This window comes from Oncorhynchus mykiss, chromosome 9 (genome assembly GCF_057628025.1).
Source record: "Oncorhynchus mykiss isolate SJ-2025 chromosome 9, ASM5762802v1, whole genome shotgun sequence".
NCBI lineage: Eukaryota > Metazoa > Chordata > Actinopteri > Salmoniformes > Salmonidae > Oncorhynchus > Oncorhynchus mykiss.
In genome coordinates this window covers 14,652,917-14,677,598 of record NC_143030.1, presented here as the reverse complement: position 1 = coordinate 14,677,598, position 24,682 = coordinate 14,652,917, and the positions used below count along the sequence as shown (strand labels likewise).

General features: G+C 46.2%; 1 protein-coding gene across 2 annotated transcripts in view; it reads right to left on the bottom strand.

Annotated features, from left to right (window-relative positions):
* Positions 1-16,820: 16,820 nt before the first annotated feature.
* Positions 16,821-24,682, bottom strand: part of LOC110531455 (uncharacterized) — a 34,818-nt gene continuing 26,956 nt past the window's right edge. The window contains exons 2-11 of one of the 2 annotated variants that reach the window (XM_036987336.2): positions 24,392-24,507; positions 24,226-24,287; positions 23,948-24,078; positions 22,615-22,686; positions 22,004-22,169; positions 20,823-20,978; positions 18,790-18,908; positions 18,251-18,369; positions 17,893-18,030; positions 16,821-17,478 (exon numbers count right to left, since the gene is read on the bottom strand). In XM_036987336.2, coding sequence (XP_036843231.2) covers positions 17,434-17,478; positions 17,893-18,030; positions 18,251-18,369; positions 18,790-18,908; positions 20,823-20,978; positions 22,004-22,169; positions 22,615-22,686; positions 23,948-24,078; positions 24,226-24,287; positions 24,392-24,507 — 1,124 coding nt within the window. In that variant the 3' untranslated portion in view covers positions 16,821-17,433. The remainder of the gene's footprint in view (positions 17,479-17,892; positions 18,031-18,250; positions 18,370-18,789; positions 18,909-20,822; positions 20,979-22,003; positions 22,170-22,614; positions 22,687-23,947; positions 24,079-24,225; positions 24,288-24,391; positions 24,508-24,682) is intronic. The other variant, XM_036987337.2, reaches the window with a different exon arrangement.

The window sequence follows — 24,682 nt, the reverse complement described above, 5'->3', positions numbered from 1 at the left end:
TACGGAGACTTGATTACACACAGGTGGATTGTATTTATCATCATTAGTCATTTAGGTCAACATTGGATCATTCAGAGATCCTCACTGAACTTCTGGAGAGAGTTTGCTGCACTGAAAGTAAAGGGGCTGAATAATTTTGCACGCCCAATTTTTCAGTTTTTGATTTGTTAAAGAAGTTTGAAATATCCAATAAATGTCGTTCCACTTCATGATTGTGTCCCACTTGTTGTTGATTCTTCACAAAAAAATACAGTTTTATATCTTTATGTTTGAAGCCTGAAATGTGGCAAAGGGTCGCAAAGTTCAAGGGGGCCGAATACTTTCGCAAGGCACTGTATATTGTTTTGTTATTAATAAAATAAAATAAATGAAATAAACCATTTTTTAAAAGTATGCCGAATGGTTTAATGTGAGTCACTAGTAAACCCACCCTTTCCATGGTGAGAGGACCTTATTTTGTGCTTGATATTTCTGAACAACGTAGGATTAGCTGGCACGAGATGCTAAGCTAACAGAGAGGGAACATTATTCACTTCCTGTGTTCTGTTTAAATTCATCCGCCTTTCGCGATGGAAGTCCCGCCCTTTGTACTTCCATTTGATTTCAGCATTCTGCGTCACTGGTGGTGAAGAATCGCAAGTACATCTCTTAAAAGAAGTGTTGGAAATCCAAACGTGGATCACGTTAAAATAATCCAGCAATCCCAATTGCTTGGGTATTATCGTCTCATTCAATTGATTTATTTAAATTGTTGAACATACCTTTCTAGGTTCTTCCAGTTAAATGAGACACCTTAAGCTTTACAATAGTAACCTAGATGAACCAACTTCCCAGGTTAATTTAAAGTTTAATTCCCAGATAGCCAATTCAGGTTTGATTATTCATTAAATTTGGTCAATCAGTAAAATCTGCTTCTGCAAAGCACAATCAATCAGTCCCGCCTCCAGCGGGAATCCCATATGGCTTTGGCCTGAGGGGAAAGTGTACCATAGTGGTAAATGTACCTAACATTACCTTTATGATAATCCAGCAATCTCAATTGCTTGGGTATTATTGTCTCACTCATACCTTTCTAGGTTCTTCCAGTTAAATGAGACACTTTAAGCTTTGCAATAGTAACCTAGATGAACCAACTTCCCAGGTTAATTTAACGTTTAATTTCCAGACCGCCTATCCAGGCATGATTAATCATTATCATTGATTAATTCAATTTGCTTTTGCAAATTCATTCACGTCCAACTTCCACAGTACTGTCAAGTACTGATGGTTCATTAACGTCTATAAATAGATTAAAATCGTCTTTGCAGCTCCCAATATATTCCAAAACCAAACTTTGGAAAATTAGGAAAAACATTTTTTCCTTTCAAAATGTTCTAATAATGTGCAAGCTACCAGAGGGGGTAGTCCCCACTCGCTACCAGAGGGGGTAGTCCCCACTCGCTACCAGAGGGGGTAGTCCCCACTCGCTATCAGAGGGGGTAGTCCCCACTCGCTATCAGAGGGGGTAGTCCCCACTCGCTATCAGAGGGGGTAGTCCCCACTCGCTACCAGAGGGGGTAGTCCCCACTCGCTATCAGAGGGGGTAGTCCCCACTCGCTACCAGAGGGGGTAGTCCCCACTCGCTATCAGAGGGGGTAGTCCCCACTCGCTATCAGAGGGGGTAGTCCCCACTCGCTACCAGAGGGAGTAGTCCCCACTCACTATCAGAGGGGGTAGTCCCCACTCGCTACCAGAGGGAGTAGTCCCCACTCGCTACCAGAGGGGGTAGTCCCCACTCGCTACCAGAGGGGGTAGTCCCCACTCGCTATCAGAGGGGGTAGTCCCCACTCGCTATCAGAGGGGGTAGTCCCCACTCGCTATCAGAGGGGGTAGTCCCCACTCGCTACCAGAGGGGGTAGTCCCCACTCGCTATCAGATGGGGTAGTCCCCACTCGCTATCAGAGGGGGTAGTCCCCACTCGCTACCAGAGGGGGTAGTCCCCACTCGCTACCAGAGGGGGTAGTCCCCACTCGCTACCAGAGGGGGTAGTCCCCACTCGCTATCAGAGGGGGTAGTCCCCACTCGCGACCAGAGGGGGTAGTCCCCACTCGCTACCAGAGGGGGTAGTCCCCACTCGCTACCAGAGGGGGTAGTCCCCACTCGCTACCAGAGGGGGTAGTCCCCACTCGCTATCAGAGGGGGTAGTCCCCACTCGCTACCAGAGGGGGTAGTCCCCACTCGCTACCAGAGGGGGTAGTCCCCACTCGCTACCAGAGGGGGTAGTCCCCACTCGCTATCAGAGGGGGTAGTCCCCACTCGCTATCAGAGGGGGTAGTCCCCACTCGCTACCAGATGGGGTAGTCCCCACTCGCTACCAGAGGGGGTAGTCCCCACTCGCTATCAGAGGGGGTAGTCCCCACTCGCGACCAGAGGGGGTAGTCCCCACTCGCTACCAGAGGGGGTAGTCCCCACTCGCTACCAGAGGGGGTAGTCCCCACTCGCTACCAGAGGGGGTAGTCCCCACTCGCTATCAGAGGGGGTAGTCCCCACTCGCTACCAGAGGGGGTAGTCCCCACTCGCTACCAGAGGGGGTAGTCCCCACTCGCTACCAGAGGGGGTAGTCCCCACTCGCTATCAGAGGGGGTAGTCCCCACTCGCTATCAGAGGGGGTAGTCCCCACTCGCTACCAGATGGGGTAGTCCCCACTCGCTATCAGAGGGGGTAGTCCCCACTCGCTATCAGAGGGGGTAGTCCCCACTCGCTACCAGAGGGGGTAGTCCCCACTCGCTATCAGAGGGGGTAGTCCCCACTCGCTACCAGAGGGGGTAGTCCCCACTCGCTATCAGAGGGGGTAGTCCCCACTCGCTATCAGAGGGGGTAGTCCCCACTCGCTACCAGAGGGAGTAGTCCCCACTCGCTATCAGAGGGGGTAGTCCCCACTCGCTACCAGAGGGAGTAGTCCCCACTCGCTACCAGAGGGGGTAGTCCCCACTCGCTACCAGAGGGGGTAGTCCCCACTCGCTATCAGAGGGGGTAGTCCCCACTCGCTATCAGAGGGGGTAGTCCCCACTCGCTATCAGAGGGGGTAGTCCCCACTCGCTACCAGAGGGGGTAGTCCCCACTCGCTATCAGATGGGGTAGTACCCACTCGCTATCAGAGGGGGTAGTCCCCACTCGCTACCAGAGGGGGTAGTCCCCACTCGCTACCAGAGGGGGTAGTCCCCACTCGCTACCAGAGGGGGTAGTCCCCACTCGCTATCAGAGGGGGTAGTCCCCACTCGCTACCAGAGGGGGTAGTCCCCACTCGCTACCAGAGGGGGTAGTCCCCACTCGCTACCAGAGGGGGTAGTCCCCACTCGCTATCAGAGGGGGTAGTCCCCACTCGCTATCAGAGGGGGTAGTCCCCACTCGCTATCAGAGGGGGTAGTCCCCACTCACTATCAGAGGGGGTAGTCCCCACTCGCTATCAGAGGGGGTAGTCCCCACTCGCTATCAGAGGGGGTAGTCCCCACTCGCCCGCTAATTAGTGAACCTCCACCCGCAAATGGATTGATCTCTGACCTCAGCAGCGATACCAACCCTAATGATGCCATTAGTGGAAAAGCAGACAACAACACTTTCCAAAATCAACCATCGGGCGCAGGCCTCGTAAACGTTCTCTCCAGTCTAGCCCTGATGTCTTGCTATCTGAGATTGGCATCTGTCCAATACCGCAGTGCACAGCTGAAGCACGAGCATGTAATGGTAGACATAAAGGGACAGGTGGAGAGAACCGGGAAACCAATGACAAATGCAGAAAAGGGATAAATTCTGCTAGTTATGGAACTGCGCTTGAAAACTGAACAATTAAATGTAATTGCAAAAACGTATGACGATGAACAAGCACAAGCTCTTCAACAAAATCTTCTTCTACATGAACAAAATCATATGCTACAGGAACAACTCGATTTAGCCAAAACTAAATACGATGATATCCACGCCAAACTAGATCAATCTGAAGAGTTATCTACAAACAGGGGTGCTCAACTTGATAATGTGCATGCAGTTCTGTTGAACGTTACTCAAAGTAACACGGTTCTACTCAAAACGCTGCAGACTTAAGATGATCAGTTAATGAACACAATGACAAAGTTGGATGACAAATCAGCAGAACTCATTGAAGTCGCTGACCTAATGAATGATGAGAGAACTCAGGTGATGAAGATGGAAATATTGCTTTCTAAGCAAGTGGAGGAAATCTCATCACTGAATCTCTCGCTCTGTACTCAAGACCTCTATCTGCAAACCATGACAGATAAGTTTGAGACCGAAAGGAGCAAGTGTGACACTCACAGTAGTGAGGCTATAAAAGTTGCAAGGCTACATACAGACACCAGTTAGTCAGGCTGATTGCGTAGTATGTACATGTAGATATGGTTAAAGTGACTACACATATATGATGAACAGAGAGTAGCAGTAGCGTAAAAAAGGAGTTGGCGGGTGGTGGGTGGGACACAATGCAGATAGCCCGGTTAGCCAATGTGCGTAAGCACTGCTTGGTCTGCCCAATTGAGGTAGTATGTACATGAATGTATAGTTAAAGTGACTGTGCATACAGTGCCTTGCGAAAGTATTCGGCCCCCTTGAACTTTGCGACCTTTTGCCACATTTCAGGCTTCAAACATAAAGATATAAAACTGTATTTTTTTGTGAAGAATCAACAACAAGTGGGACACAATCATGAAGTGGAACGACATTTATTGGATATTTCAAACTTTTTTAACAAATCAAAAACTGAAAAATTGGGCGTGCAAAATTATTCAGCCCCTTTACTTTCAGTGCAGCAAACTCTCTCCAGAAGTTCAGTGAGGATCTCTGAATGATCCAATGTTGACCTAAATGACTAATGATGATAAATACAATCCACCTGTGTGTAATCAAGTCTCCGTATAAATGCACCTGCACTGTGATAGTCTCAGAGGTCCGTTAAAAGCGCAGAGAGCATCATGAAGAACAAGGAACACACCAGGCAGGTCCGAGATACTGTTGTGAAGAAGTTTAAAGCCGGATTTGGATACAAAACGATTTCCCTGTTACGGTGAGTGAATGAGGACCCAAAAGCGAACTAACTTAAACAGAGCTTCTTTAATAACCAAACATAGGTAGGCTCAGATAGACCGGCAGATTCCGACAGGACAGGACAAGGTTACAGCAAACATGACGATAGTCTGGCTCAGGCATGAAACACAACAAACAAGAATCCGACAAGGACAGGAACAAAAACAGAGAGAGATATAGGGGACTAATCAGAGGGAAAAGGGGAACAGGTGGGAGAAGGGGTGACGAGGTAGTCAAGAGGAGACAAGGAACAGCTGGGGGAAAGCGGGGGAGAAAAGGTAACCTAATACGACCAGCAGAGGGAGACAGGGTGAAAGGAAAGGACAGAAAGACACAACATGACAATACATGACAGTACCCCCCCACTCACCGAGCGCCTCCTGGCGCACTCGAGGAGGAAACCTGGCGGCAACGGAGGAAATCCTCGATCAGCGCACGGTCCAGCACGTCCCGAGAGGGAACCCAACTCCTCTCCTCAGGACCGTACCCCTCCCAATCAACGAGGTACTGGTGACCACGGCCCCGAGGACGCATGTCCAAGATCCTGCGGACCCTGTAGATGGGTGCGCCCTCGACAAGGATGGGGGGGGGGGGGGGGAAGACGAGCGGGGGCGCGAAGAACGGGCTTAATACAGGAGACATGGAAGACCGGGTGGACGCGACGAAGGTATCGCGGAAGAAGAAGTCGAACTGCGACAGGATTAATGACCCGAGAAATACGGAACGGACCAATGAACCGCGGGGTCAACTTGCGAGAAGCCGTCTTAAGGGGAAGGTTCTGAGTGGAGAGCCAAACTCTCTGACCGCGACAATATCTAGGACTCTTAGTTCTACGCTTATTAGCAGCCCTCACAGTCTGCGTCCTATAACGGCAAAGTGCAGACCTGACCCTCTTCCAGGTGCGCTCGCAACGTTGGACAAAAGCCTGAGTGGAGGGGACGCTGGACTCGGCGAACTGAGATGAGAACAGCGGAGGCTGGTACCCGAGGCTACTCTGAAAAGGAGATAGCCCGGTCGCAGACGAAGGAAGCGAGTTGTGGGCGTATTCTGCCCAGGGGAGCTGTTCTGACCAAGACGCAGGGTTGCGAAAAGAAAGACTGCGTAAGATGCGACCAATAGTCTGATTGGCCCGTTCTGCTTGACCGTTAGACTGGGGGTGAAAGCCGGAAGAGAGACTGACGGAAGCCCCAATCAAACGGCAAAACTCCCTCCAAAATTGAGACGTGAATTGCGGACCTCTGTCCGAAACGACGTCTGACGGAAGGCCATGAATTCTGAAAACATTCTCGATGATGATTTGTGCCGTCTCTTTAGCAGAAGGAAGCTTAGCAAGGGGAATGAAATGAGCCGCCTTAGAGAACCTATCGACAACCGTAAGAATAACAGTCTTCCCCGCTGACGAAGGCAGTCCGGTGACAAAATCTAAGGCGATGTGAGACCACGGTCGAGAGGGAATGGGAAGCGGCCTGAGACGGCCGGCAGGAGGGGAGTTACCGGACTTAGTCTGCGCGCAGACCGAACAGGCAGCCACGAAACGACGCGTGTCATGCTCCCTGGTGGGCCACCAAAAACGCTGGCGAATGGAAGCAAGCGTACCCCGAACGCCAGGGTGGCCGGCTAACTTGGCAGAGTGAGCCCACTGAAGAACGGCCAGACGAGTAGGAACGGGAACGAAAAGAAGGTTCCTAGGACAAGCGCGCGGCGACGGAGTGTGAGTGAGCGCTTGCTTTACCTGCCTCTCAATTCCCCAGACAGTCAACCCGACAACACGCCCCTCAGGGAGAATCCCCTCGGGGTCAGTGGAGGCTACTGAAGAACTGAAGAGACGAGATAAAGCATCAGGCTTGGTGTTCTTAGAGCCCGGACGATAAGAAATCACGAACTCGAAACGAGCGAAAAACAGCGCCCAACGCGCCTGACGCGCATTAAGTCGTTTGGCAGAACGGATGTACTCAAGGTTCCTATGGTCAGTCCAAACGACAAAAGGAACGGTCGCCCCCTCCAACCACTGTCGCCATTCGCCTAGGGCTAACCGGATGGCGAGCAGTTCGCGGTTTCCCACATCATAGTTACGTTCCGACGGCGACAGGCGATGAGAAAAATACGCGCATGGGTGGACCTTGTCGTCAGAGAGGGAGCGCTGAGAAAGAATGGCTCCCACGCCCACCTCTGACGCGTCAACCTCGACAACGAACTGTCTAGAGACGTCAGGTGTAACAAGGATAGGAGCGGATGTAAAACGATTCTTGAGAAGATCAAAAGCTCCCTGGGCGGAAACGGACCACTTAAAGCACGTCTTGACAGAAGTAAGGGCTGTGAGAGGAGCTGCCACCTGACCGAAATTACGGATGAAACGACGATAGAAGTTCGCGAAGCCGAGAAAGCGCTGCAGCTCGACGCGTGACTTAGGGGCGGGCCAATCAATGACAGCTTGGACCTTAGCGGGATCCATCTTAATGCCTTCAGCGGAAATAACAGAACCGAGAAATGTGACGGAGGAGGCATGAAAAGTGCACTTCTCAGCCTTCACAAAAAGACAATTCTCTAAAAGGCGCTGGAGGACACGTCGAACGTGCTGAAGATGAATCTGGAGTGACGGTGAAAAAATCAGGATATCGTCAAGGTAAACGAAAACAAAGATGTTCAGCATGTCTCTCAGGACATCATTGACTAATGCCTGAAAGACAGCTGGAGCGTTAGCGAGGCCGAAAGGAAGAACCCGGTATTCAAAGTGCCCTAACGGAGTGTTAAACGCCGTCTTCCACTCGTCCCCCTCCCTGATGCGCACGAGATGGTAAGCGTTACGAAGGTCCAACTTAGTGAAAAACCTGGCTCCCTGCAGGATCTCGAAGGCTGAAGACATAAGAGGAAGCGGATAACGATTCTTAACTGTTATGTCATTCAGCCCTCGATAATCTATGCAGGGGCGCAGAGACCCGTCCTTCTTCTTGACAAAAAAAAACCCCGCTCCGGCGGGAGAGGAGGAGGGGACTATGGTACCGGCGTCAAGAGCTACAGACAAATAATCCTCGAGAGCCTTACGTTCGGGAGCCGACAGAGAGTATAGTCTACCCCGGGGGGGAGTGGTTCCCGGAAGGAGATCAATACTACAATCATACGACCGGTGTGGAGGAAGAGAGGTGGCCCTGGACCGACTGAACACCGTGCGCAGATCGTGATATTCCTCCGGCACCCCTGTCAAATCACCAGGCTCCTCCTGTGAAGAAGAGACAGAGGAAACAGGAGGGATAGCAGACATTAAACATTTCACATGACAAGAGACGTTCCAGGAGAGGATAGAATTACTAGACCAATTAATGGAAGGATTATGAAAAACTAGCCAGGGATGGCCCAAAACAACAGGTGTAAAAGGTGAACGAAAAATCAAAAAAGAAATGGTTTCGCTATGATTACCAGAAACAGTGAGGGTTAAAGGTAGCGTCTCACGCTGAATCCTGGGGAGAGGACTACCATCCAGGGCGAACAAGGCCGTGGACTCCCTTAAATGTCTGAGAGGAATGTCATGTTCCCGAGCCCAGGTCTCGTCCATAAAACAGCCCTCCGCCCCAGAGTCTATTAAGGCACTGCAGGAAGCTGACGAACCGGTCCAGCGTAGATGGACCGACAAGGTAGTGCAGGATCTTGAAGGAGAGACAGGAGTAGTAGCGCTCACCAGTAGCCCTCCGCTTACTGATGAGCTCTGGCTTTTACTGGACATGAAGTGACAAAATGACCAGCAGAACCGCAATAGAGACAGAGGCGGTTGGTGATTCTCCGTTCCCTCTCCTTAGTCGAGATGCGGATACCTCCCAGCTGCATAGGCTCAGCTCCCGAGCCGGCAGAGGAAGATGGTAGTGATGCGGAGAGGGGGGCAACGGAGAACGCAAGCTCCTTTCCACGAGCTCGGTGACGAAGATCAACCCGTCGCTCAATGCGAATAGCGAGTTCAATCAGGGAATCCACGCTGGCAGGGACCTCCCGGGAGAGAATCTCATCCTTTACCTCTGCGCGGAGACCCTCCAGAAAACGAGCGAGCAAAGCCGGCTCATTCCAGCCACTGGAGGCAGCAAGAGTGCGAAACTCAATAGAGTAGTCTGTTATGGATCGATTACCTTGACATAGGGAAGACAGGGCCCTGGAAGCCTCCTCCCAAAAAACAGATCGATCAAAAACCCGTATCATCTCCTCCTTAAAGTCCAGATACTGGTTAGTACACTCAGCCCTTGCCTCCCAGATTGCCGTGCCCCACTCACGAGCCCGTCCAATAAGGAGAGATATGACGTAGGCGACACGAGCAGTGCTCCTGGAGTAAGTGTTGGGCTGGAGAGAAAACACAATATCACACTGGGTGAGGAACGAGCGGCATTCAGTGGGCTCCCCAGAGTAACACGGCGGGTTATTGATTCTGGGCTCCGGAGGTTCGAAAGCCCTGGAAGTGGCCGGTGGATCGAGGCGGAGATGGTGAACCTGTTCTGTGAGGTTGGAGACTTGGGTGGCCAGGGTCTCAACGGCATGTCGAGCAGCAGACAATTCCTGCTCGTGTCTGCCTAGCATCGCTCCCTGGATCTCGACGGCTGAGTGGAGAGGATCCGGAGTCGCTGGGTCCATTCTTGGTCGGATTCTTCTGTTACGGTGAGTGAATGAGGACCCAAAAGCGAACTAACTTAAACAGAGCTTCTTTAATAACCAAACATAGGTAGGCTCAGATAGACCGGCAGATTCCGACAGGACAGGACAAGGTTACAGCAAACATGACGATAGTCTGGCTCAGGCATGAAACACAACAAACAAGAATCCGACAAGGACAGGAACAAAAACAGAGAGAGATATAGGGGACTAATCAGAGGGAAAAGGGGAACAGGTGGGAGAAGGGGTGACGAGGTAGTCAAGAGGAGACAAGGAACAGCTGGGGGAAAGCGGGGGAGAAAAGGTAACCTAATACGACCAGCAGAGGGAGACAGGGTGAAAGGAAAGGACAGAAAGACACAACATGACAATACATGACATTCCCAAGCTTTAAACATCCCAAGGAGCACTGTGCAAGCGATAATATTGAAATGGAAGGAGTATCAGACCACTGCAAATCTACCAAGACCTGGCCGTCCCTCTAAACTTTCAGCTCATACAAGGAGAAGACTGATCAGAGATGCAGCCAAGAGGCCCATGATCACTCTGGATGAACTGCAGAGATCTACAGCTGAGGTGGGAGACTCTGTCCATAGGACAACAAAAAACAAACAAAAGTATATTGCACAAATCTGGCCTTTATGGAAGAGTGGCAAGAAGAAAGCCATTTCTTAAAGATATCCATAAAAAGTGTCGTTTAAAGTTTGCCACAAGCCATCTGGGAGACACACCAAACATGTGGAAGAAGGTGCTCTGGTCAGATGAAACCAAAATTGAACTTTTTGGCAACAATGCAAAATGTTATGTTTGGCGTAAAAGCAACACAGCTGAACACACCATCCCCACTGTCAAACATGGTGGTGGCAGCATCATGGTTTGGGCCTGCTTTTCTTCAGCAGGGACAGGGAAGATGGTTAAAATTGATGGGAAGATGAATGGAGCCAAATACAGGACCATTCTGGAAGAAAACCTGATGGAGTCTGCAAAAGACCTGAAACTGGAACGGAGATTTGTCTTCCAACAAGACAATGATCCAAAACATAAAGCAAAATCTACAATGGAATGGTTCAAAAATAAACATATCCAGGTGTTAGAATGGCCAAGTCAAAGTCCAGACCTGAATCCAATCGAGAATCTGTGGAAAGAACTGAAAACTGCTGTTCACAAATGCTCTCCATCCAACCTCACTGAGCTTGAGCTGTTTTGCAAGGAGGAATGGGAAAAAATGTCAGTCTCTCGATGTGCAAAACTGATAGAGACATACCCCAAGCGACTTACAGCTGTAATCGCAGCAAAAGGTGACGCTACAAAGTATTAACTTAAGGGGGCTGAATAATTTTGCACGCGCAATTTTTCAGTTTTTGATTTGTTAAAGAAGTTTGAAATATCCAATAAATGTCGTTCCACTTGTTGTTGATTCTTCACAAAAAAATACAGTTTTATATCTTTATGTTTGAAGCCTGAAATGTGGCAAAAGGTCGCAAAGTTCAAGGGGGCCGAATACTTTCGCAAGGCACTGTATATGATAAACAGAGTAGCAGCAGCGTAAAAAGAGAGGTGGGGGGGGCACACAATGCAAATAGTCCGGGTAGCCATTTGGTTACCTATTCAGGAGTCTTATGGCTTGGGGGTAAAAACTGCTGAGAAGCCTTTTTGTCCTAGACTTGGCACTCCAGTACCACTTGCCATGTGGTAGTAGGAGAACAGTCTATGACTGGGGTGGCTGGGGTCTTTGACAATTTTTAGGGCCTTCCTCTGACACCGCCTGGTATTGAGGTCCTGGATGGCAGGAAGCTTGGCCCCAGTGATGTACTGGTCCGTACGCACTACCCTCTGGAGTGCCTTGCGGTCAGAGGCTGAGAAATTGCCGTACCAGGCAGTGATGCAACCATGCTCTCGATGTTGCAGCTGTAGAACCTTTTGAGGATCTCAGGACCCATGCCAAATCTTTTTAGGTTCCTGAGGGGGAATAGGCTTTGTGGTGCCCTCTTCACAACTATCTTGGTGTGTTTGGACCATTCAAGGAACTTGAGGCTCTCAACCTGCTCCACTACAGCCCCATCGATGAGAATGGGGTGTGCTTGGTCCTCCTTTTCCTGTAGTCTACAATCATCTCCTTAGTGTTGGTTATGTTTGAGGGATAGGTTGTTATTCTGGCACCACCCGGCCAGGTCTCTGATCTCCTCCCTATAGGCTGTCTCGTCATTGTTGGTGATCAGGCCTACCACTGTTGTGTCGTCTGCAAACTTAATGATGGTGTTGGAGTCGTGTGTGGCCATGCAGTCGTGGGGGAACAGGGAGTACAGGAGGGGACTGAGCACGCACCCTTGGGGAGATCCAGTGTTGAGGATAAGCGTGGCAGATGTGTTGCTACCTACCCTCACCACCTGGGGGCAGCCCGTCAGGAAGTCCAGGATCCATTTACAGAAGGAGGTGTTTAGTCGCAGGATCCTTAGCTTAGTGATGACCTTTGAGAGTACTATGGTGTTGAACACTGAGCTGCAGTCAATGAATAGCATTCTCACATAAGTGTTCCTTTTGTCCAGGTGGGACAGGGCAGTGTGGAGTGCAATAGAGATTGCATCATCTGTGGATCTGTTTGGGTGGTATGCAAATTGGAGTGGGTCTAGGGTTTCTGGGATAATGGTGTTGATGTTTACAGAATGGTGTCGTCTGCGTAGAGGTGGATCAGAGAATCATCAGCAGCAAGAGCGACATCATTGATATATACAGAGAAAAGAGTCAGCCCGAGGATTGAACCCTGTGGCACTCCCATAGAAACTGCCAGAGGTCCGGACAACAGGCCCTCCGATTTGACACACTGAACTCTGTCAGAGAAGTAGTCGGTGAACCAGGCAAGGCAGTCATTTGAGAAACCAAGGCTGTCGAGTCTGCTGATAAGAATGTGGTGATTGACAGAGTTGAAAGCCTTGGCCAGGTCAATGAATACAGCTGCACAGTATTGTCTCTTATCGATGGCGGTTATGATGTCGTTTAGGACCTTGAGCGTGGCTGAGGTGCACCCATGACCAGTTTAGAAACCAGATTGCATAGCGGAGAAGGTACGGTGGGATTCAAAATGGTCGGTGATCTATTTGTTAATAGACTTTAGAAAGGCAGGGTAGGGTAGACATAGGTCTGTAGCAGTTTGGGTCTAGAGTGTCTCCCCTTTTGAAGAGGGGGATGATGACGGCAGCTTTCCAATCTTTGGGATCTCAGACGATACGAAAGAGAGGTTAAACAAGCTAGTTATAGAGGTTGCAACAATTTTGGTGGATAATTTTAGGAAGAGAGTGTCCAGATTGTCTAGCCCGGCTTATTTGTAGAGGACCAGATTTTGCAGCTCTTTCAGAACATTGCCTATCTGGATTTGAGTGAAGGAGACATGGGGGAGGCTTGGGCAAGTTGCAGTGAGGGCTGCAGGGCTGTTGACCAGGGTAGGGGTAGCCAGGTGGAAAGAATGGCCAGCCGTAGAGAAATGCTTATTGAAATGATCAATTATCGCAGATTTATCGGTGGTGACAGTGTTTCCTAGCCTCAGTGCAATGGGCAGCTGGGAAGATGTGCTCTCATTCTCCATTTACTTTACAGTGTCCCAGAACTTTTTGGAGTTAGTGCTACAGGATGCAAAGTTCTGTTTGAAAAATCTAGTCTTTGCTTTCCTAACTGCCTAACTTTCCTTTCCTAACTCCTAACTTTCCTGAAAAGTTGCATATTGTGGGGGCTATTCGATGCTAATGCAGTACGCCACATGATGTTTTGTGCTGGTCAAGGGCAGTTAGGTCTGGAGTGAACCAAGGGCTATTTCTGTTCCTGTTTTTGTTTTTTTATGAATGGGGCATGCTTATTTAAGATGGCGAGGAAAGCTCTTTTAAAGATTAACCAGGCATCCTCTATTGATGGAATGAGGTCAATATCATTCTGGATACCCGGGCCAGGTCGATTAGACAGGCCTGCTAGCTGAAGTGTTTTAGGGAGCGTTTAACAGTGATGAGGGGTGGTTGTTTGACCGCAGACCCATTACGGATGCAGGCAATGAGGCAGTGGTCGCTGAGATCTTGGTTGAAAACAGTAGAGGTGTATTTGGAGGCAAGTTGGTTAGGATGATATCTATGAGGGTGCCTGTGTTTACGGATTTGGGGTTGTACCTGGTAGGTTCATTGATCATTTGTGTGAGATTGAGGGCATCAAACTTAGATTATAGGATGGCTGGGGTGTTAAGCATGTCCCAGTTTAGGTCACCTAGCAGCATGAGCTCTGAAGATAGATGGGGCACAATCAATTCACATATGGTGTCCAGCACACAGCTGGGGGCAGAGGGTGGTCTATAGCATGCGGCAACGGTGAGAGACTTGTTTCTGGAAAGGTGGATTTTTAAAAGTAGAAGCTCGAATTGTTTGGGTACAGACCTGGATAGTAAGACAGAACTCTGCAGACTATCTCTGCAGTAGATTGCAACTCCGCCCCCTTTGGCAATTCTATCTTGTACGGAAAATGTTATAGTTAGGGATGGAAATTTCAGGGATTTTGGTGGGCTTCCTAAGCCACGATTCAGACACGGCTAGGACATCCGGGTTGGCAGAGTATGCTAGGGCAGTGAATAAAACAAACTTAGGGAGGAGGCTTCTAATATTAACATGCAAGAAACCAAGGCTTTTACGGTTACAGAAGTCAACAAAGGAAAGCACCTTGGGATCAGGAGTGGAACTAGGTACTGCAGGGCCTGGATTAACCTCTACATCACCCGAGGTGTAGGATAAGGGTTCGGCTGAAGGCTATAAGAACTGGTTGTCTAGTACGTTTGGGAACAGAGAGTAAAAGGAGCAGGTTTCTGGGCGCAATAGAATAGATTCAAGGCATAGTGTACAGACAAAGGTATGGTAGGATGTGGACACAGTGGAGGTAAACCTAGGCATTGTGTGATGATGAGAGAGATATTATCTCTAGAAACATTTAAACAAGCTGATGTCACCACATGTGTGGGTTGGCTAAAGGGTTGGCTAAGGCATATTGAGCAGGGCTAGAGGCGCTACACTGAAATAAGACAATAATCACTAACCAGAAAAGCAATGGACAAGGCATATTGACATTAGGGAGAGGCATGCATAGCCGAGTGATCTTAGGGGTACAGTGAATAGTTAGGCTGGCTGGAGACAGAGCGTTTCAAACAGCTAGCAGGCCGAGGCTAGCAAGCTAGCAGAAGGGCCTTAGAGGGACGTCGCGACAGAGGAAGTCTGTTATAGCCTCCTCGTGCGGTTACGTTGAATAGACCAGTCATGATGGAGTAGTAGAGTTCCGTGTAGCAAAGTGGTTCAGTCCAATTGGCAAAGTAGGTATAGTGGCCCAAGAAAATGGCTGATGGATCTCTTCAGCAAACATTCCAATATGCTCTAGACAGCTAGCGGGCTGCGGCTAGCAGGCTAGCAGATGGGCATTCTAATGCAGTGTCCAAATTCATCAGATGTAGTCATCATAATATAGTAGCCATATCTGGGAAAAGAAACGTTCGAAAGGCTAGGCCTAGTATAGTGTATAAGAGGTCATATAATAAGTTTTGTAGTTATTCCTATGTTAAAGATGTAAAGAATATTTGCTGGTCTGGGGTGTGTAATGAGGAGCAACCAGATGCTGCACTTGACACATTTATGAAATTGCTTATTCCAGTTACTTTTAAGCATGGTTGAGAGCGATGAAGCAAAAAGAATGGCAGATCAGTCTGGCTGCACTGCCGATTGGCAAACTTACTGCAAATTGAGAAATCCATCTGACTAAACTGAATAAAAATAAAAATAAACTATACTATGACATAAACATGAATTATGTAAAGAATGATAGTCAAAAGCTTTGGAGCACCTTAAATTACATTTTTTGCCAAAAAGGCAAACTTGCCTCCATCATTCATTGAATAAGATGGCTCATTTATGACAAAACCAACTGAAATTGCCAACTAATTTGATTATTTTTTTATTGGCATGATTAGTGAACTTAGGCATGACATGCCAACAACAAATTCTGAACCTACACATCCATCCATAACTGACCTGTTACAGGCTTTGGTTTTTCCATTTATATTTAGAGGTTGGACGTTAACGTGTCAGCACGTGAGGCGCACCGATTGGTGTCTCATCGTTAGTCAGTATGTTACACCTGTGCTGACTTGTCCATCTCTTTAATCAGTATGTGTTTCACCTGTGCTGACTTGTCCATCTCTTTAGTCAGTATGTGTTTCACCTGTGCTGACATGTCCATCTCTTTAGTCAGTATGTGTTTCACCTGTGGTGGCTTGTCCATCTCTTTAGTGGGAAGGTGTTTCACCTGTGCTGGCTTGTCCATCTCTTTCGTCAGAAGGTGTTTCACCTGTGCTGGCCCAGTGCTCTAGTTGTCTTGAGAAATGTGAAGGATTAACACCGTCAGTTGACGCTCACTATTAGATATTCCTAAAAACAATATTTTAGATGATCATCCCCGCTTCCCTTTTGTTTTGGTTGTTAGTGACTCTTTGTTAGTTCCTCCTTCTGTTTGAGTGAAATGTTTTGGTTTCTTGCTGGGGAACTTAACAGAAAGGGGGCTCGGCCGGGATTTTGTTTCCTGTGATAGTTGCTCTAATCTCCGACTGTGAGGCTCTGATGTGCTCAGATATTTGAGTGTTCAAAATACACTTGTGGTAGAGTTGCTGTCACTGACATCCACCCTAATGGGTTATAAGACTAGTGGAATCATTTTATAAGTTGCAAAATCACACAGGCTCGTTGGAAGCATTTGTGGAAAACCCTACATGGGAGATAGATACATGTACGAAGGTGAGTCTGCGCATCATCGCTAAGAATTATGACATCAAAGTGGCATCAGCCAATCCAAAAGCAGTAGTCAAAGTGCTGATTGGTGGAGGACTGATGATAAGAGTGCTACGGGTAGTGGTGTGAGGCCCGTAGATGTTCAACCGAGGGAGTTAGAACTAAAGGCAAAGTAGGAGTAACAAATTAGAGCTTGAGCACAGGAAAAGATGAAATGAGTGCACAGCCAAGGAACGTTGAACATGCAGCCAAACAACAAGATCAAGAGGATGCGGCACTGATTAGAAATGGCTCACTTTGGCCTTCATTCATTGTTCATTTCACTGCCAATTTCATCAGATGTGTTTATTGTTCTATTAATGTGTGATACCAATAATACAATATTGTTCGACATTATGCAGTTTACAAAAATAACTTAGTTTTTGGTACACATTTTAAATATGTTTTGATTTTATAAGAACTACCACAGTGCAATGTCTGTTCTATATAAAGACAGATTGTTATATACATGTGGTATTACAACATTAATTTGTTGTGGTACCAAAGTGCAAAAGAAGCCACGCTAATTGGTAAACTGGTACAAGCAACATATCATTGTGCAGATTTATTGTAAACATGCGTCACTGAAGTATAGCATATAAAACATGTTGTTTCCTGATAGGTAATAGATTTGAGAGCAGATTATTCAATTAGTGAAGCTGAGGTTGGGTTTCACATCCTCCTGTATCAGTGAGTCCATACTTCTTTGGACAATCCTGTGTAGTGTTAATAAAGCATTGTCCCACAACCGTTATTCAGGCTTCGCTCCCAAAGAGGAGACTGTCCGTTAAGAGATCCTTTTTCTTTCTGCTTTATTCCGTTGGTCGATGAGAAACACTTCTTTAAATGTATTATCCTGTTCTTTGTCCAGTTCTGTTTAAGAGTTGAGGATGTCCCACTAGATCTCAGAATATGTCCTTATCTCCGGTATGCTGATCCTAAGCTGTCAGGGAATATAAAAAAAAAAACAGGTATTTGAGTATGGAATAGGTTTCTAAAGTGGGGCGGCAGGGTACCCTAGTGGTTAGAGCGTTGGACTAGTAACCGGAAGGTTGTGAGTTCAAACCCCCGAGCTGACAAGGTACAAATCTGTCGTTCTGCCCCTGAACAGGCAGTTAACCCACTATTCCCAGGCCGTCATTGAAAATAAGAATTTGTTCTTAACTGACTTGCCTGGTTAAATAAAGGTAAAATAAAAAATAAAATAAAAATAAAGTGATCACTAGCTCCTGTGTCCTCAATCATGTAGTAATTTACTTGGAAAGAGCACACCCAGAAGGCTGAAACAGTTCACGAGGGCCAACCATACCTATTACATATATATTTGACAGCATTATGATGAACATTCCATTCCCACCTCTGATTGGCTGCCAGGGTCACTCAATGTAAAATGCTGCCCTGACGAGGTGGCAGTAGTCTGTATGACTTGAATGGCATCCCTATCAGCACCCCAGGAACTGTAGTCATGGTAGATGATCTCAGGCCTCTTGGACACCTTTTGAAGAAGAAATAGAAGACTTGATTGTCCATTGTCATTTTCAGAACATGGAATTTAAAAAAAAATGTTGCCTTTAAACCCTTTAAGTAACATGCACTCGTCTCCCACACACACGGAGGGGTCGGAAACAAGGGTGAACCATGGGTTAAGTCAAGTGCCTTGCTCAAAGGCACCACAGCAGGAGATGGCATCTAGGATACCTAAAATAGATCCCCACCTGTGCCTGTGTTCCATGGTAGGGAGACTGCAGTCTTGTACTGGAGGATGACAGGGAATCTCCCTCTGCGTCGTACTGCATGCCCACTCGGCCCCCATAAGGTGGGTTAGGCTCATTCTCTGTATAAAAGGGGACAAAAAGGATATTTACAAACGGTCCACTGAAGATACTCATGTTAAAAAACATGCCAAGGTACTCTACAGATAAGAATATTTTAAAATACATTTTCCAGAAGGGGGTAGCATTATGCCACACTGTTGAAAGTAAAATGAAATCAAAGTTCACGTGTTACGTCCACAGAAAACAGCAGGTGGAAACAATACAGAGAAATGCTCACTGACAAGTTCTTCTTCAGTGTTCAATTTCAAACAGTAAGAAATATAACATCCAGAATAGGATCATAAAAGAGCACAGAATCAAAACTAGGTCAGATAAAAGTAAAAGAATGTATAAGAATGGCATATTATAAATGTACCGCTTAAGACACAATTTGAGCAATAACCTGACAGGTGAGGCAGAGTAGGCTTTAGACAGTGTACCTGTTAGGACTGTGGTACTACTTGAACCAACCAAGTGGCCACCTGTATTTGGCCTGTTGGGCCATTCAAAGTCTTCCTCCAGCCACTGGTTAACTTGTCCAGTATGAATATCTTTCACCCTGAAGGGGGAGAGAAGAAACTTACTTTATGAGCGTACATTGCTGATCATTGTAGTATGATCATTGTCTTGAGAATAATTGGTTGGTGTCATTGATTGCTAAAAAAAAAAAAATGTACATCCTCAACCAGGTTTCAAAGTTCCAACCTCTTACAGTTAAATATATATGTGTCACGGCATTCAAGAGAAGAAGGTGAGGACCAAGGTGCAGCGTGTTTATAATTCATTTTTAGCAACTGAACACTAAATACAAAAAAAAAGAATAACCGAAACAGTTCTGTCTGGTACAGATACTAAACTACCCACAAAACCCATGTGGACAAGAGCTACCTAAGTATGGTTCTCAATCAGAGACAACGACAGACAGCTGTCCCTGATTGAGAACCATACCCGGCCAAAAACAAAGAAATGCAAAAACACAGAAAAAATAACATAGAATGCCCACCCTAGTCACACCCTGGCTTAACCAAAATAGAGAATAAAAGGCCTCTCTATGGCCAGGGCGTGACAATATGTGGTGGAGGTCAGAGTTCATCATATCCAAATTCTAAACAAATGCATAGCTTTGTATTACATATGTTGTGTTTCACCTCCAGGCTTGTTGTCTGTGCCAACATCTTACTCCTGTTGTTTTAGCTTTACAAATCCACACATTAGCTTCTCTCATGACTAGATGGTGAAGGGTTCTCTCATGACTAGATGGTGAAGGGTTCTCTCGTGACTAGGTGGTGAAGGGTTCTCTCGTGACTAGGTGGTGAAGGGTTCTCTCGTGACTAGGTGGTGAAGGGTTCTCTCGTGACTAGATGGTGAAGGGTTCTCTCGTGACTAGGTGGTGAAGGCTTCTCTCGTGACTAGATAGTGAAGGCTTCTCTCATGACTAGGTGGTGAAGGCTTCTCTCGTGACTAGGTGGTGAAGGCTTCTCTCGTGACTAGATGGTGAAGGGATCTCTCGTGACTAGATGGTGAAGGGTTGTCTCGTGACTAGGTGGTGAAGGCTTCTCTCGTGACTAGATAGTGAAGGCTTCTCTCGTGACTAGGTGGTGAAGGCTTCTCTCGTGACTAGGTGGTGAAGGCTTCTCTTGTGACTAGATGGTGAAGGCTTCTCTCGTGACTAGATGGTGAAGGCTTCTCTCATGACTAGGTGGTGAAGGCTTCTCTCGTGACTAGATAGTGAAGGCTTCTCTCATGACTAGGTGGTGAAGGCTTCTCTCGTGACTAGATAGTGAAGGCTTCTCTCATGACTAGATAGTGAAGGCTTCTCTCGTGACTAGATGGTGAAGGCTTGTCTCGTGACTAGATGGTGAAGGGATCTCTCATGACTAGATGGTGAAGGCTTCTCTCGTGACTAGGTGGTGAAGGGATCTCTCGTGACTAGATGGTGAAGGCTTCTCTCGTGACTAGGTGGTGAAGGGATCTCTTGTGACTATATGGTGAAGGCTTGTCTCGTGACTAGATGGTGAAGGCTTCTCTCGTGACTAGGTGGTGAAGGGATCTCTCATGACTAGATGGTGAAGGCTTCTCTCGTGACTAGGTGGTGAAGGGATCTCTTGTGACTATATGGTGAAGGCTTGTCTCGTGACTAGATGGTGAAGGCTTCTCTCGTGACTAGGTGGTGAAGGGATCTCTTGTGACTATATGGTGAAGGCTTCTCTCGTGACTAGGTGGTGAAGGGATCTCTCATGACTAGATGGTGAAGGCTTCTCTCGTGACTAGATGGTGAAGGGATCTCTCATGACTAGATGGTGAAGGCTTCTCTCATGACTAGATGGTGAAGGCTTCTCTCGTGACTAGGTGGTGAAGGGATCTCTCATGACTAGATGTTGAAGGCTTCACTTACTGCACGTAAACATTTATGTCACTCTTTGTGTTGTCCCTGATATTTTTAGCTGCTGTGTTGATGTGTAGTCAGTCTCACCTATGTAATTGTCGTCTATGCCAGGGCACATAGACCACCATGACCCCCACGGCTGCTATCGCCAGTCCTGCCAGGGTCAGTAGCGCGGCAAAGAGGTCCCTCTTCAGGATAGGACCGAAGCAATCGGAGTCTAGGTACCAGTAGTCCTGGTTACATCTGTGTGGGTGGTGGATGGGACACAGAAGGATGGAGGGTTAAGTGGAGTCATTGTGTTGGTTTTATGTTGGCTATATGTTGACTAGTATGTTGGCTATATGTTGGCAATATGTTGTATGTGTTATATGTTGCTATATGTTGTATGTGTTGTATGTTGGCTATATGTTGCTATATGTAGTGTGTTGGCTAGATGTTGTATGTTGGATATATGTTGTATATGTTGTATGTTGGCTACATGTAGTATATTGGCTATATTTAGTATGTTGGCTATATGTTGGCTCTATGTAGTGTGTTGGCTATATGTTGTATGTTGGCTATATGTTGTATGTTGGCTATTTGTTGCATGTTGTCTATATGTTGTATGTTGTCTATATGTTGTATGTTGGCTATATGTTGTATGTTGGCTATATGTTGTATGTTGGCTATATGTTGTATGTTGGCTATATGTTGTATGTTGGCTATATGTTGTATGTTGGCTATATGTTGTATGTTGGCTATATGTTGTATGTTGGCTATATGTTGTATGTTGTGTATATGTTGTATGTTGTCTATATGTTGTATGTTGTCTATATGTTGTATGTTGGCTATATGTTGGCTATATGTTGTATGTTGTCTATATGTTGTATGTTGGCTATATGTTGGCTATATGTTGTATGTTGGCTATATGTTGTATGTTGTCTATATGTTGTCTCTATGTTGTATGTTGTCTATATGTTGTATGTTGTCTATATGTTGTATGTTGTCTATATGTTGGCTATATGTTGTATGTTGGCTATATGTTGTATGTTGGCTATATGTTGTATGTTGGCTATATGTTGTATGTTGGCTATATGTTGAATGTTGGCTATATGTTGAATGTTGGCTATATGTTGAATGTTGGCTATATGTTGAATGTTGGCTATATGTTGAATGTTGGCTATATGTTGTATGTTGGTTATATGTTGTATGTTGGCTATATGTTGTATGTTGGCTATATGTTTTATTTTATGCAATGTTATGTCATAAGAAGTCATAAGAAGTCTTACCTGCAGACCGGACCGTCCCTTGACATACTACAGGTGCCGGTGTTGCAGTTCTTTTCCCTGTTGTGTCCGGGGGCACAGGGAGAGACACAGACCAGTCGCCCATCTATTTGTGCTGCATGGTAGTATATCCTCAAGTCCTTATCTAGTTTGGTCGTGTCGCATACCGCTACACAAAGACAATGGTAAGTTAAAAAGAATATTAAGTTCAAAGTTCAAAATTATGTTATGTTAAAAGTCAATGCAGGAGATGAATTGGAATTTTTCAAAGGTTTGGACAAACCTACTCATTCAAGGGTTTTTCTTTATTTGTACTATTTTCTACATCGTTGAATAATAGTGACGACATCAAAACTATGAAATAACACATGGAATAATGTAGTAACCAAAAAGTGTTAAACAATTCAAAATAGGTTATATTTTAAATTCTTGAAAGTAGCCACCTTTTGCCTTGGTGACAGCTTTGCACACTCTTGGTGTTCTGAATTACAGTAACTGACCCCAACCCTGGTGGGAACAGCTTTACAGTATAACCTCATTCACTAAAATGTGTTGAAAGGATATCCATAGATACCCTGGTGTTGACTCACAAATATAGGCTTTAGTGTACTTACATTCTTTATCAAATGTAGAATTTTTTACTATGACATCTCCAATTATGTCCACCCCAATACAGCCTACTTGGCCTGTGAATGCAACAGAAAGGTTTGTTATACAAAACAAATGATTTGACACGTGATTTGTCAATAATACCATATTTTAATAACGCAGTAGAATTTTTTTGTCAATGTAAAGTCTACGAGTGGTAATTTTTCTTACTTTTCTGTAATTTCATACACATTGGTCAGCTAACCCAGGTCTAATATGTGATTTTAACAACGGTGGGTGTGATCGTAAATTCAAATCTGGAGTGCCAGAGTGCGCTCTCGGGGTGTTCGGAAATTCAGAACATTGACAGATTGTCCATTCATAAATTCAGAGTGTTTCGCTCTGGCCTACTTAACCGGTTTCTAATATCGTAAGTGTCTGTAGTCTGACTAGCTATACTCGGCCTTGTCTCAGGATTGTAAGTTGGTGGTTGAAGATATCCCTCTAGTGGTGTGGGGGCTGTGCTTTGGCAAAGTGGGTGGGGTTATATCCTGCCTGTTTGGCCCTGTCTGGGGGTATCATAGGATGGGGCCACAGTGTCTCCTGACCCCTCCTGTCTCAGCCTCCAGTATTTATGCTGCCGTAGTTTGTGTCGGGGGGCTAGGGTCAGTCTGTTATATCTGGAGTACTTCTCCTGTCTTATCCGGTGTCCTGTGTGAATTTAAGTATGCTCTCTCAAATTTTTCTTTCTTTCTTTCTCTCTCTCGGAGGAGGACCTGAGCCCTCGGACCATGCCTCAGGACTACCTGGCATGATGACTCCTTCCTGTCTCCAGTCCACCCGGCCCTGCTGCTGCTCCAGTTTCAACTGTTCTGCCTGCGGCTATGGAACCCTGACCTGTTCACTGGACATGCTACCTGTCCCAGACCTGCTGTTTTCAACTCTCTAGAGACAGCAGGAGCGGTAGAGATACTCTCAATGATCGGCTATGAAAAGCCAGCTGACACTTACTCCTGAGGTGCTGACTTGTTGCACCCTCAACAACTACTGTGATTATTATTATTTGACCATGCTGATAATTTATGAACATTTGAACATTTTGGCCATAATTATAATCTACACCCGGCACAGCCAGAATAGGACTGGCCACCCCTCATAGCCTGGTTCCTCTCTAGGTTTCTTCCTAGGTTTTGGCCTTTCTAGGTTGGCTTTTTCCAAGCCACCGTGCTTCTACACCTGTATGCTTGCTGTTTTGAGTTTTAGGCTGGGTTTCTGTACAGCACTTTGAGATATCAGCTGATGTAAAAAGGGCTATATAAATAAATTTGATTTTGATTTGATTTGTAGTCAGTTACTGACCTGTGGTGCAGTTTTTGGCCGCGTTGAGAATGTCCTTGATTTGTTTTTCTGACTCAGCAATCTCATTACTTAGGTTCTTCCCATTCTCTATGCGCAGTAGAACCACATGCTCCACCACTACACTGCCATTCCTGATAGAGAGCGAAGAGATTCCAAAAAAAGGTTCCACATTTTAAATAGACGTTCTAAAAAGAGGTTCAACTAACCTTTTAAAGTAAGTGTTTAATGTACATGCATACTGCCTCTTTGTTGCGACGTTTCCTCAAATGTTCACATACCTGAGTCCTATTATTACTATGTCGATAAAATTGTTAATAGTGCGGTTGTACAGTAAGGTCATCTGGAAAACATAAGTTGTTGTAGCTCAGTTAGTTACTATTAATGAGCTCATTAAGATTATACATGTATCATTAAAAAAATAGTTTATGTAAATTAGGCACTTACATCGTTGGTGAAATTTTTTGTAAAATCTTGGTATTCCTGTGTTGACGGGTGACTGTATTCTTCTTTAAATGTTTTGTTGAGTCTAACAGTGACATCTGTTGATACTTCAATAGTGTCTGTAGTTCATTGACATGAATAGGACGATAAGGAACAACAATTAGACCATTTATGGACCAGTAGTAGTTAGATAAACCAGGACAATATATTCCATAGGACTGGCATTTTTTTACTGACAAAAAACCTCCAAACCCTAGTAGTATCACAGAGTATTTCCTGATCAGGTCATGTGAT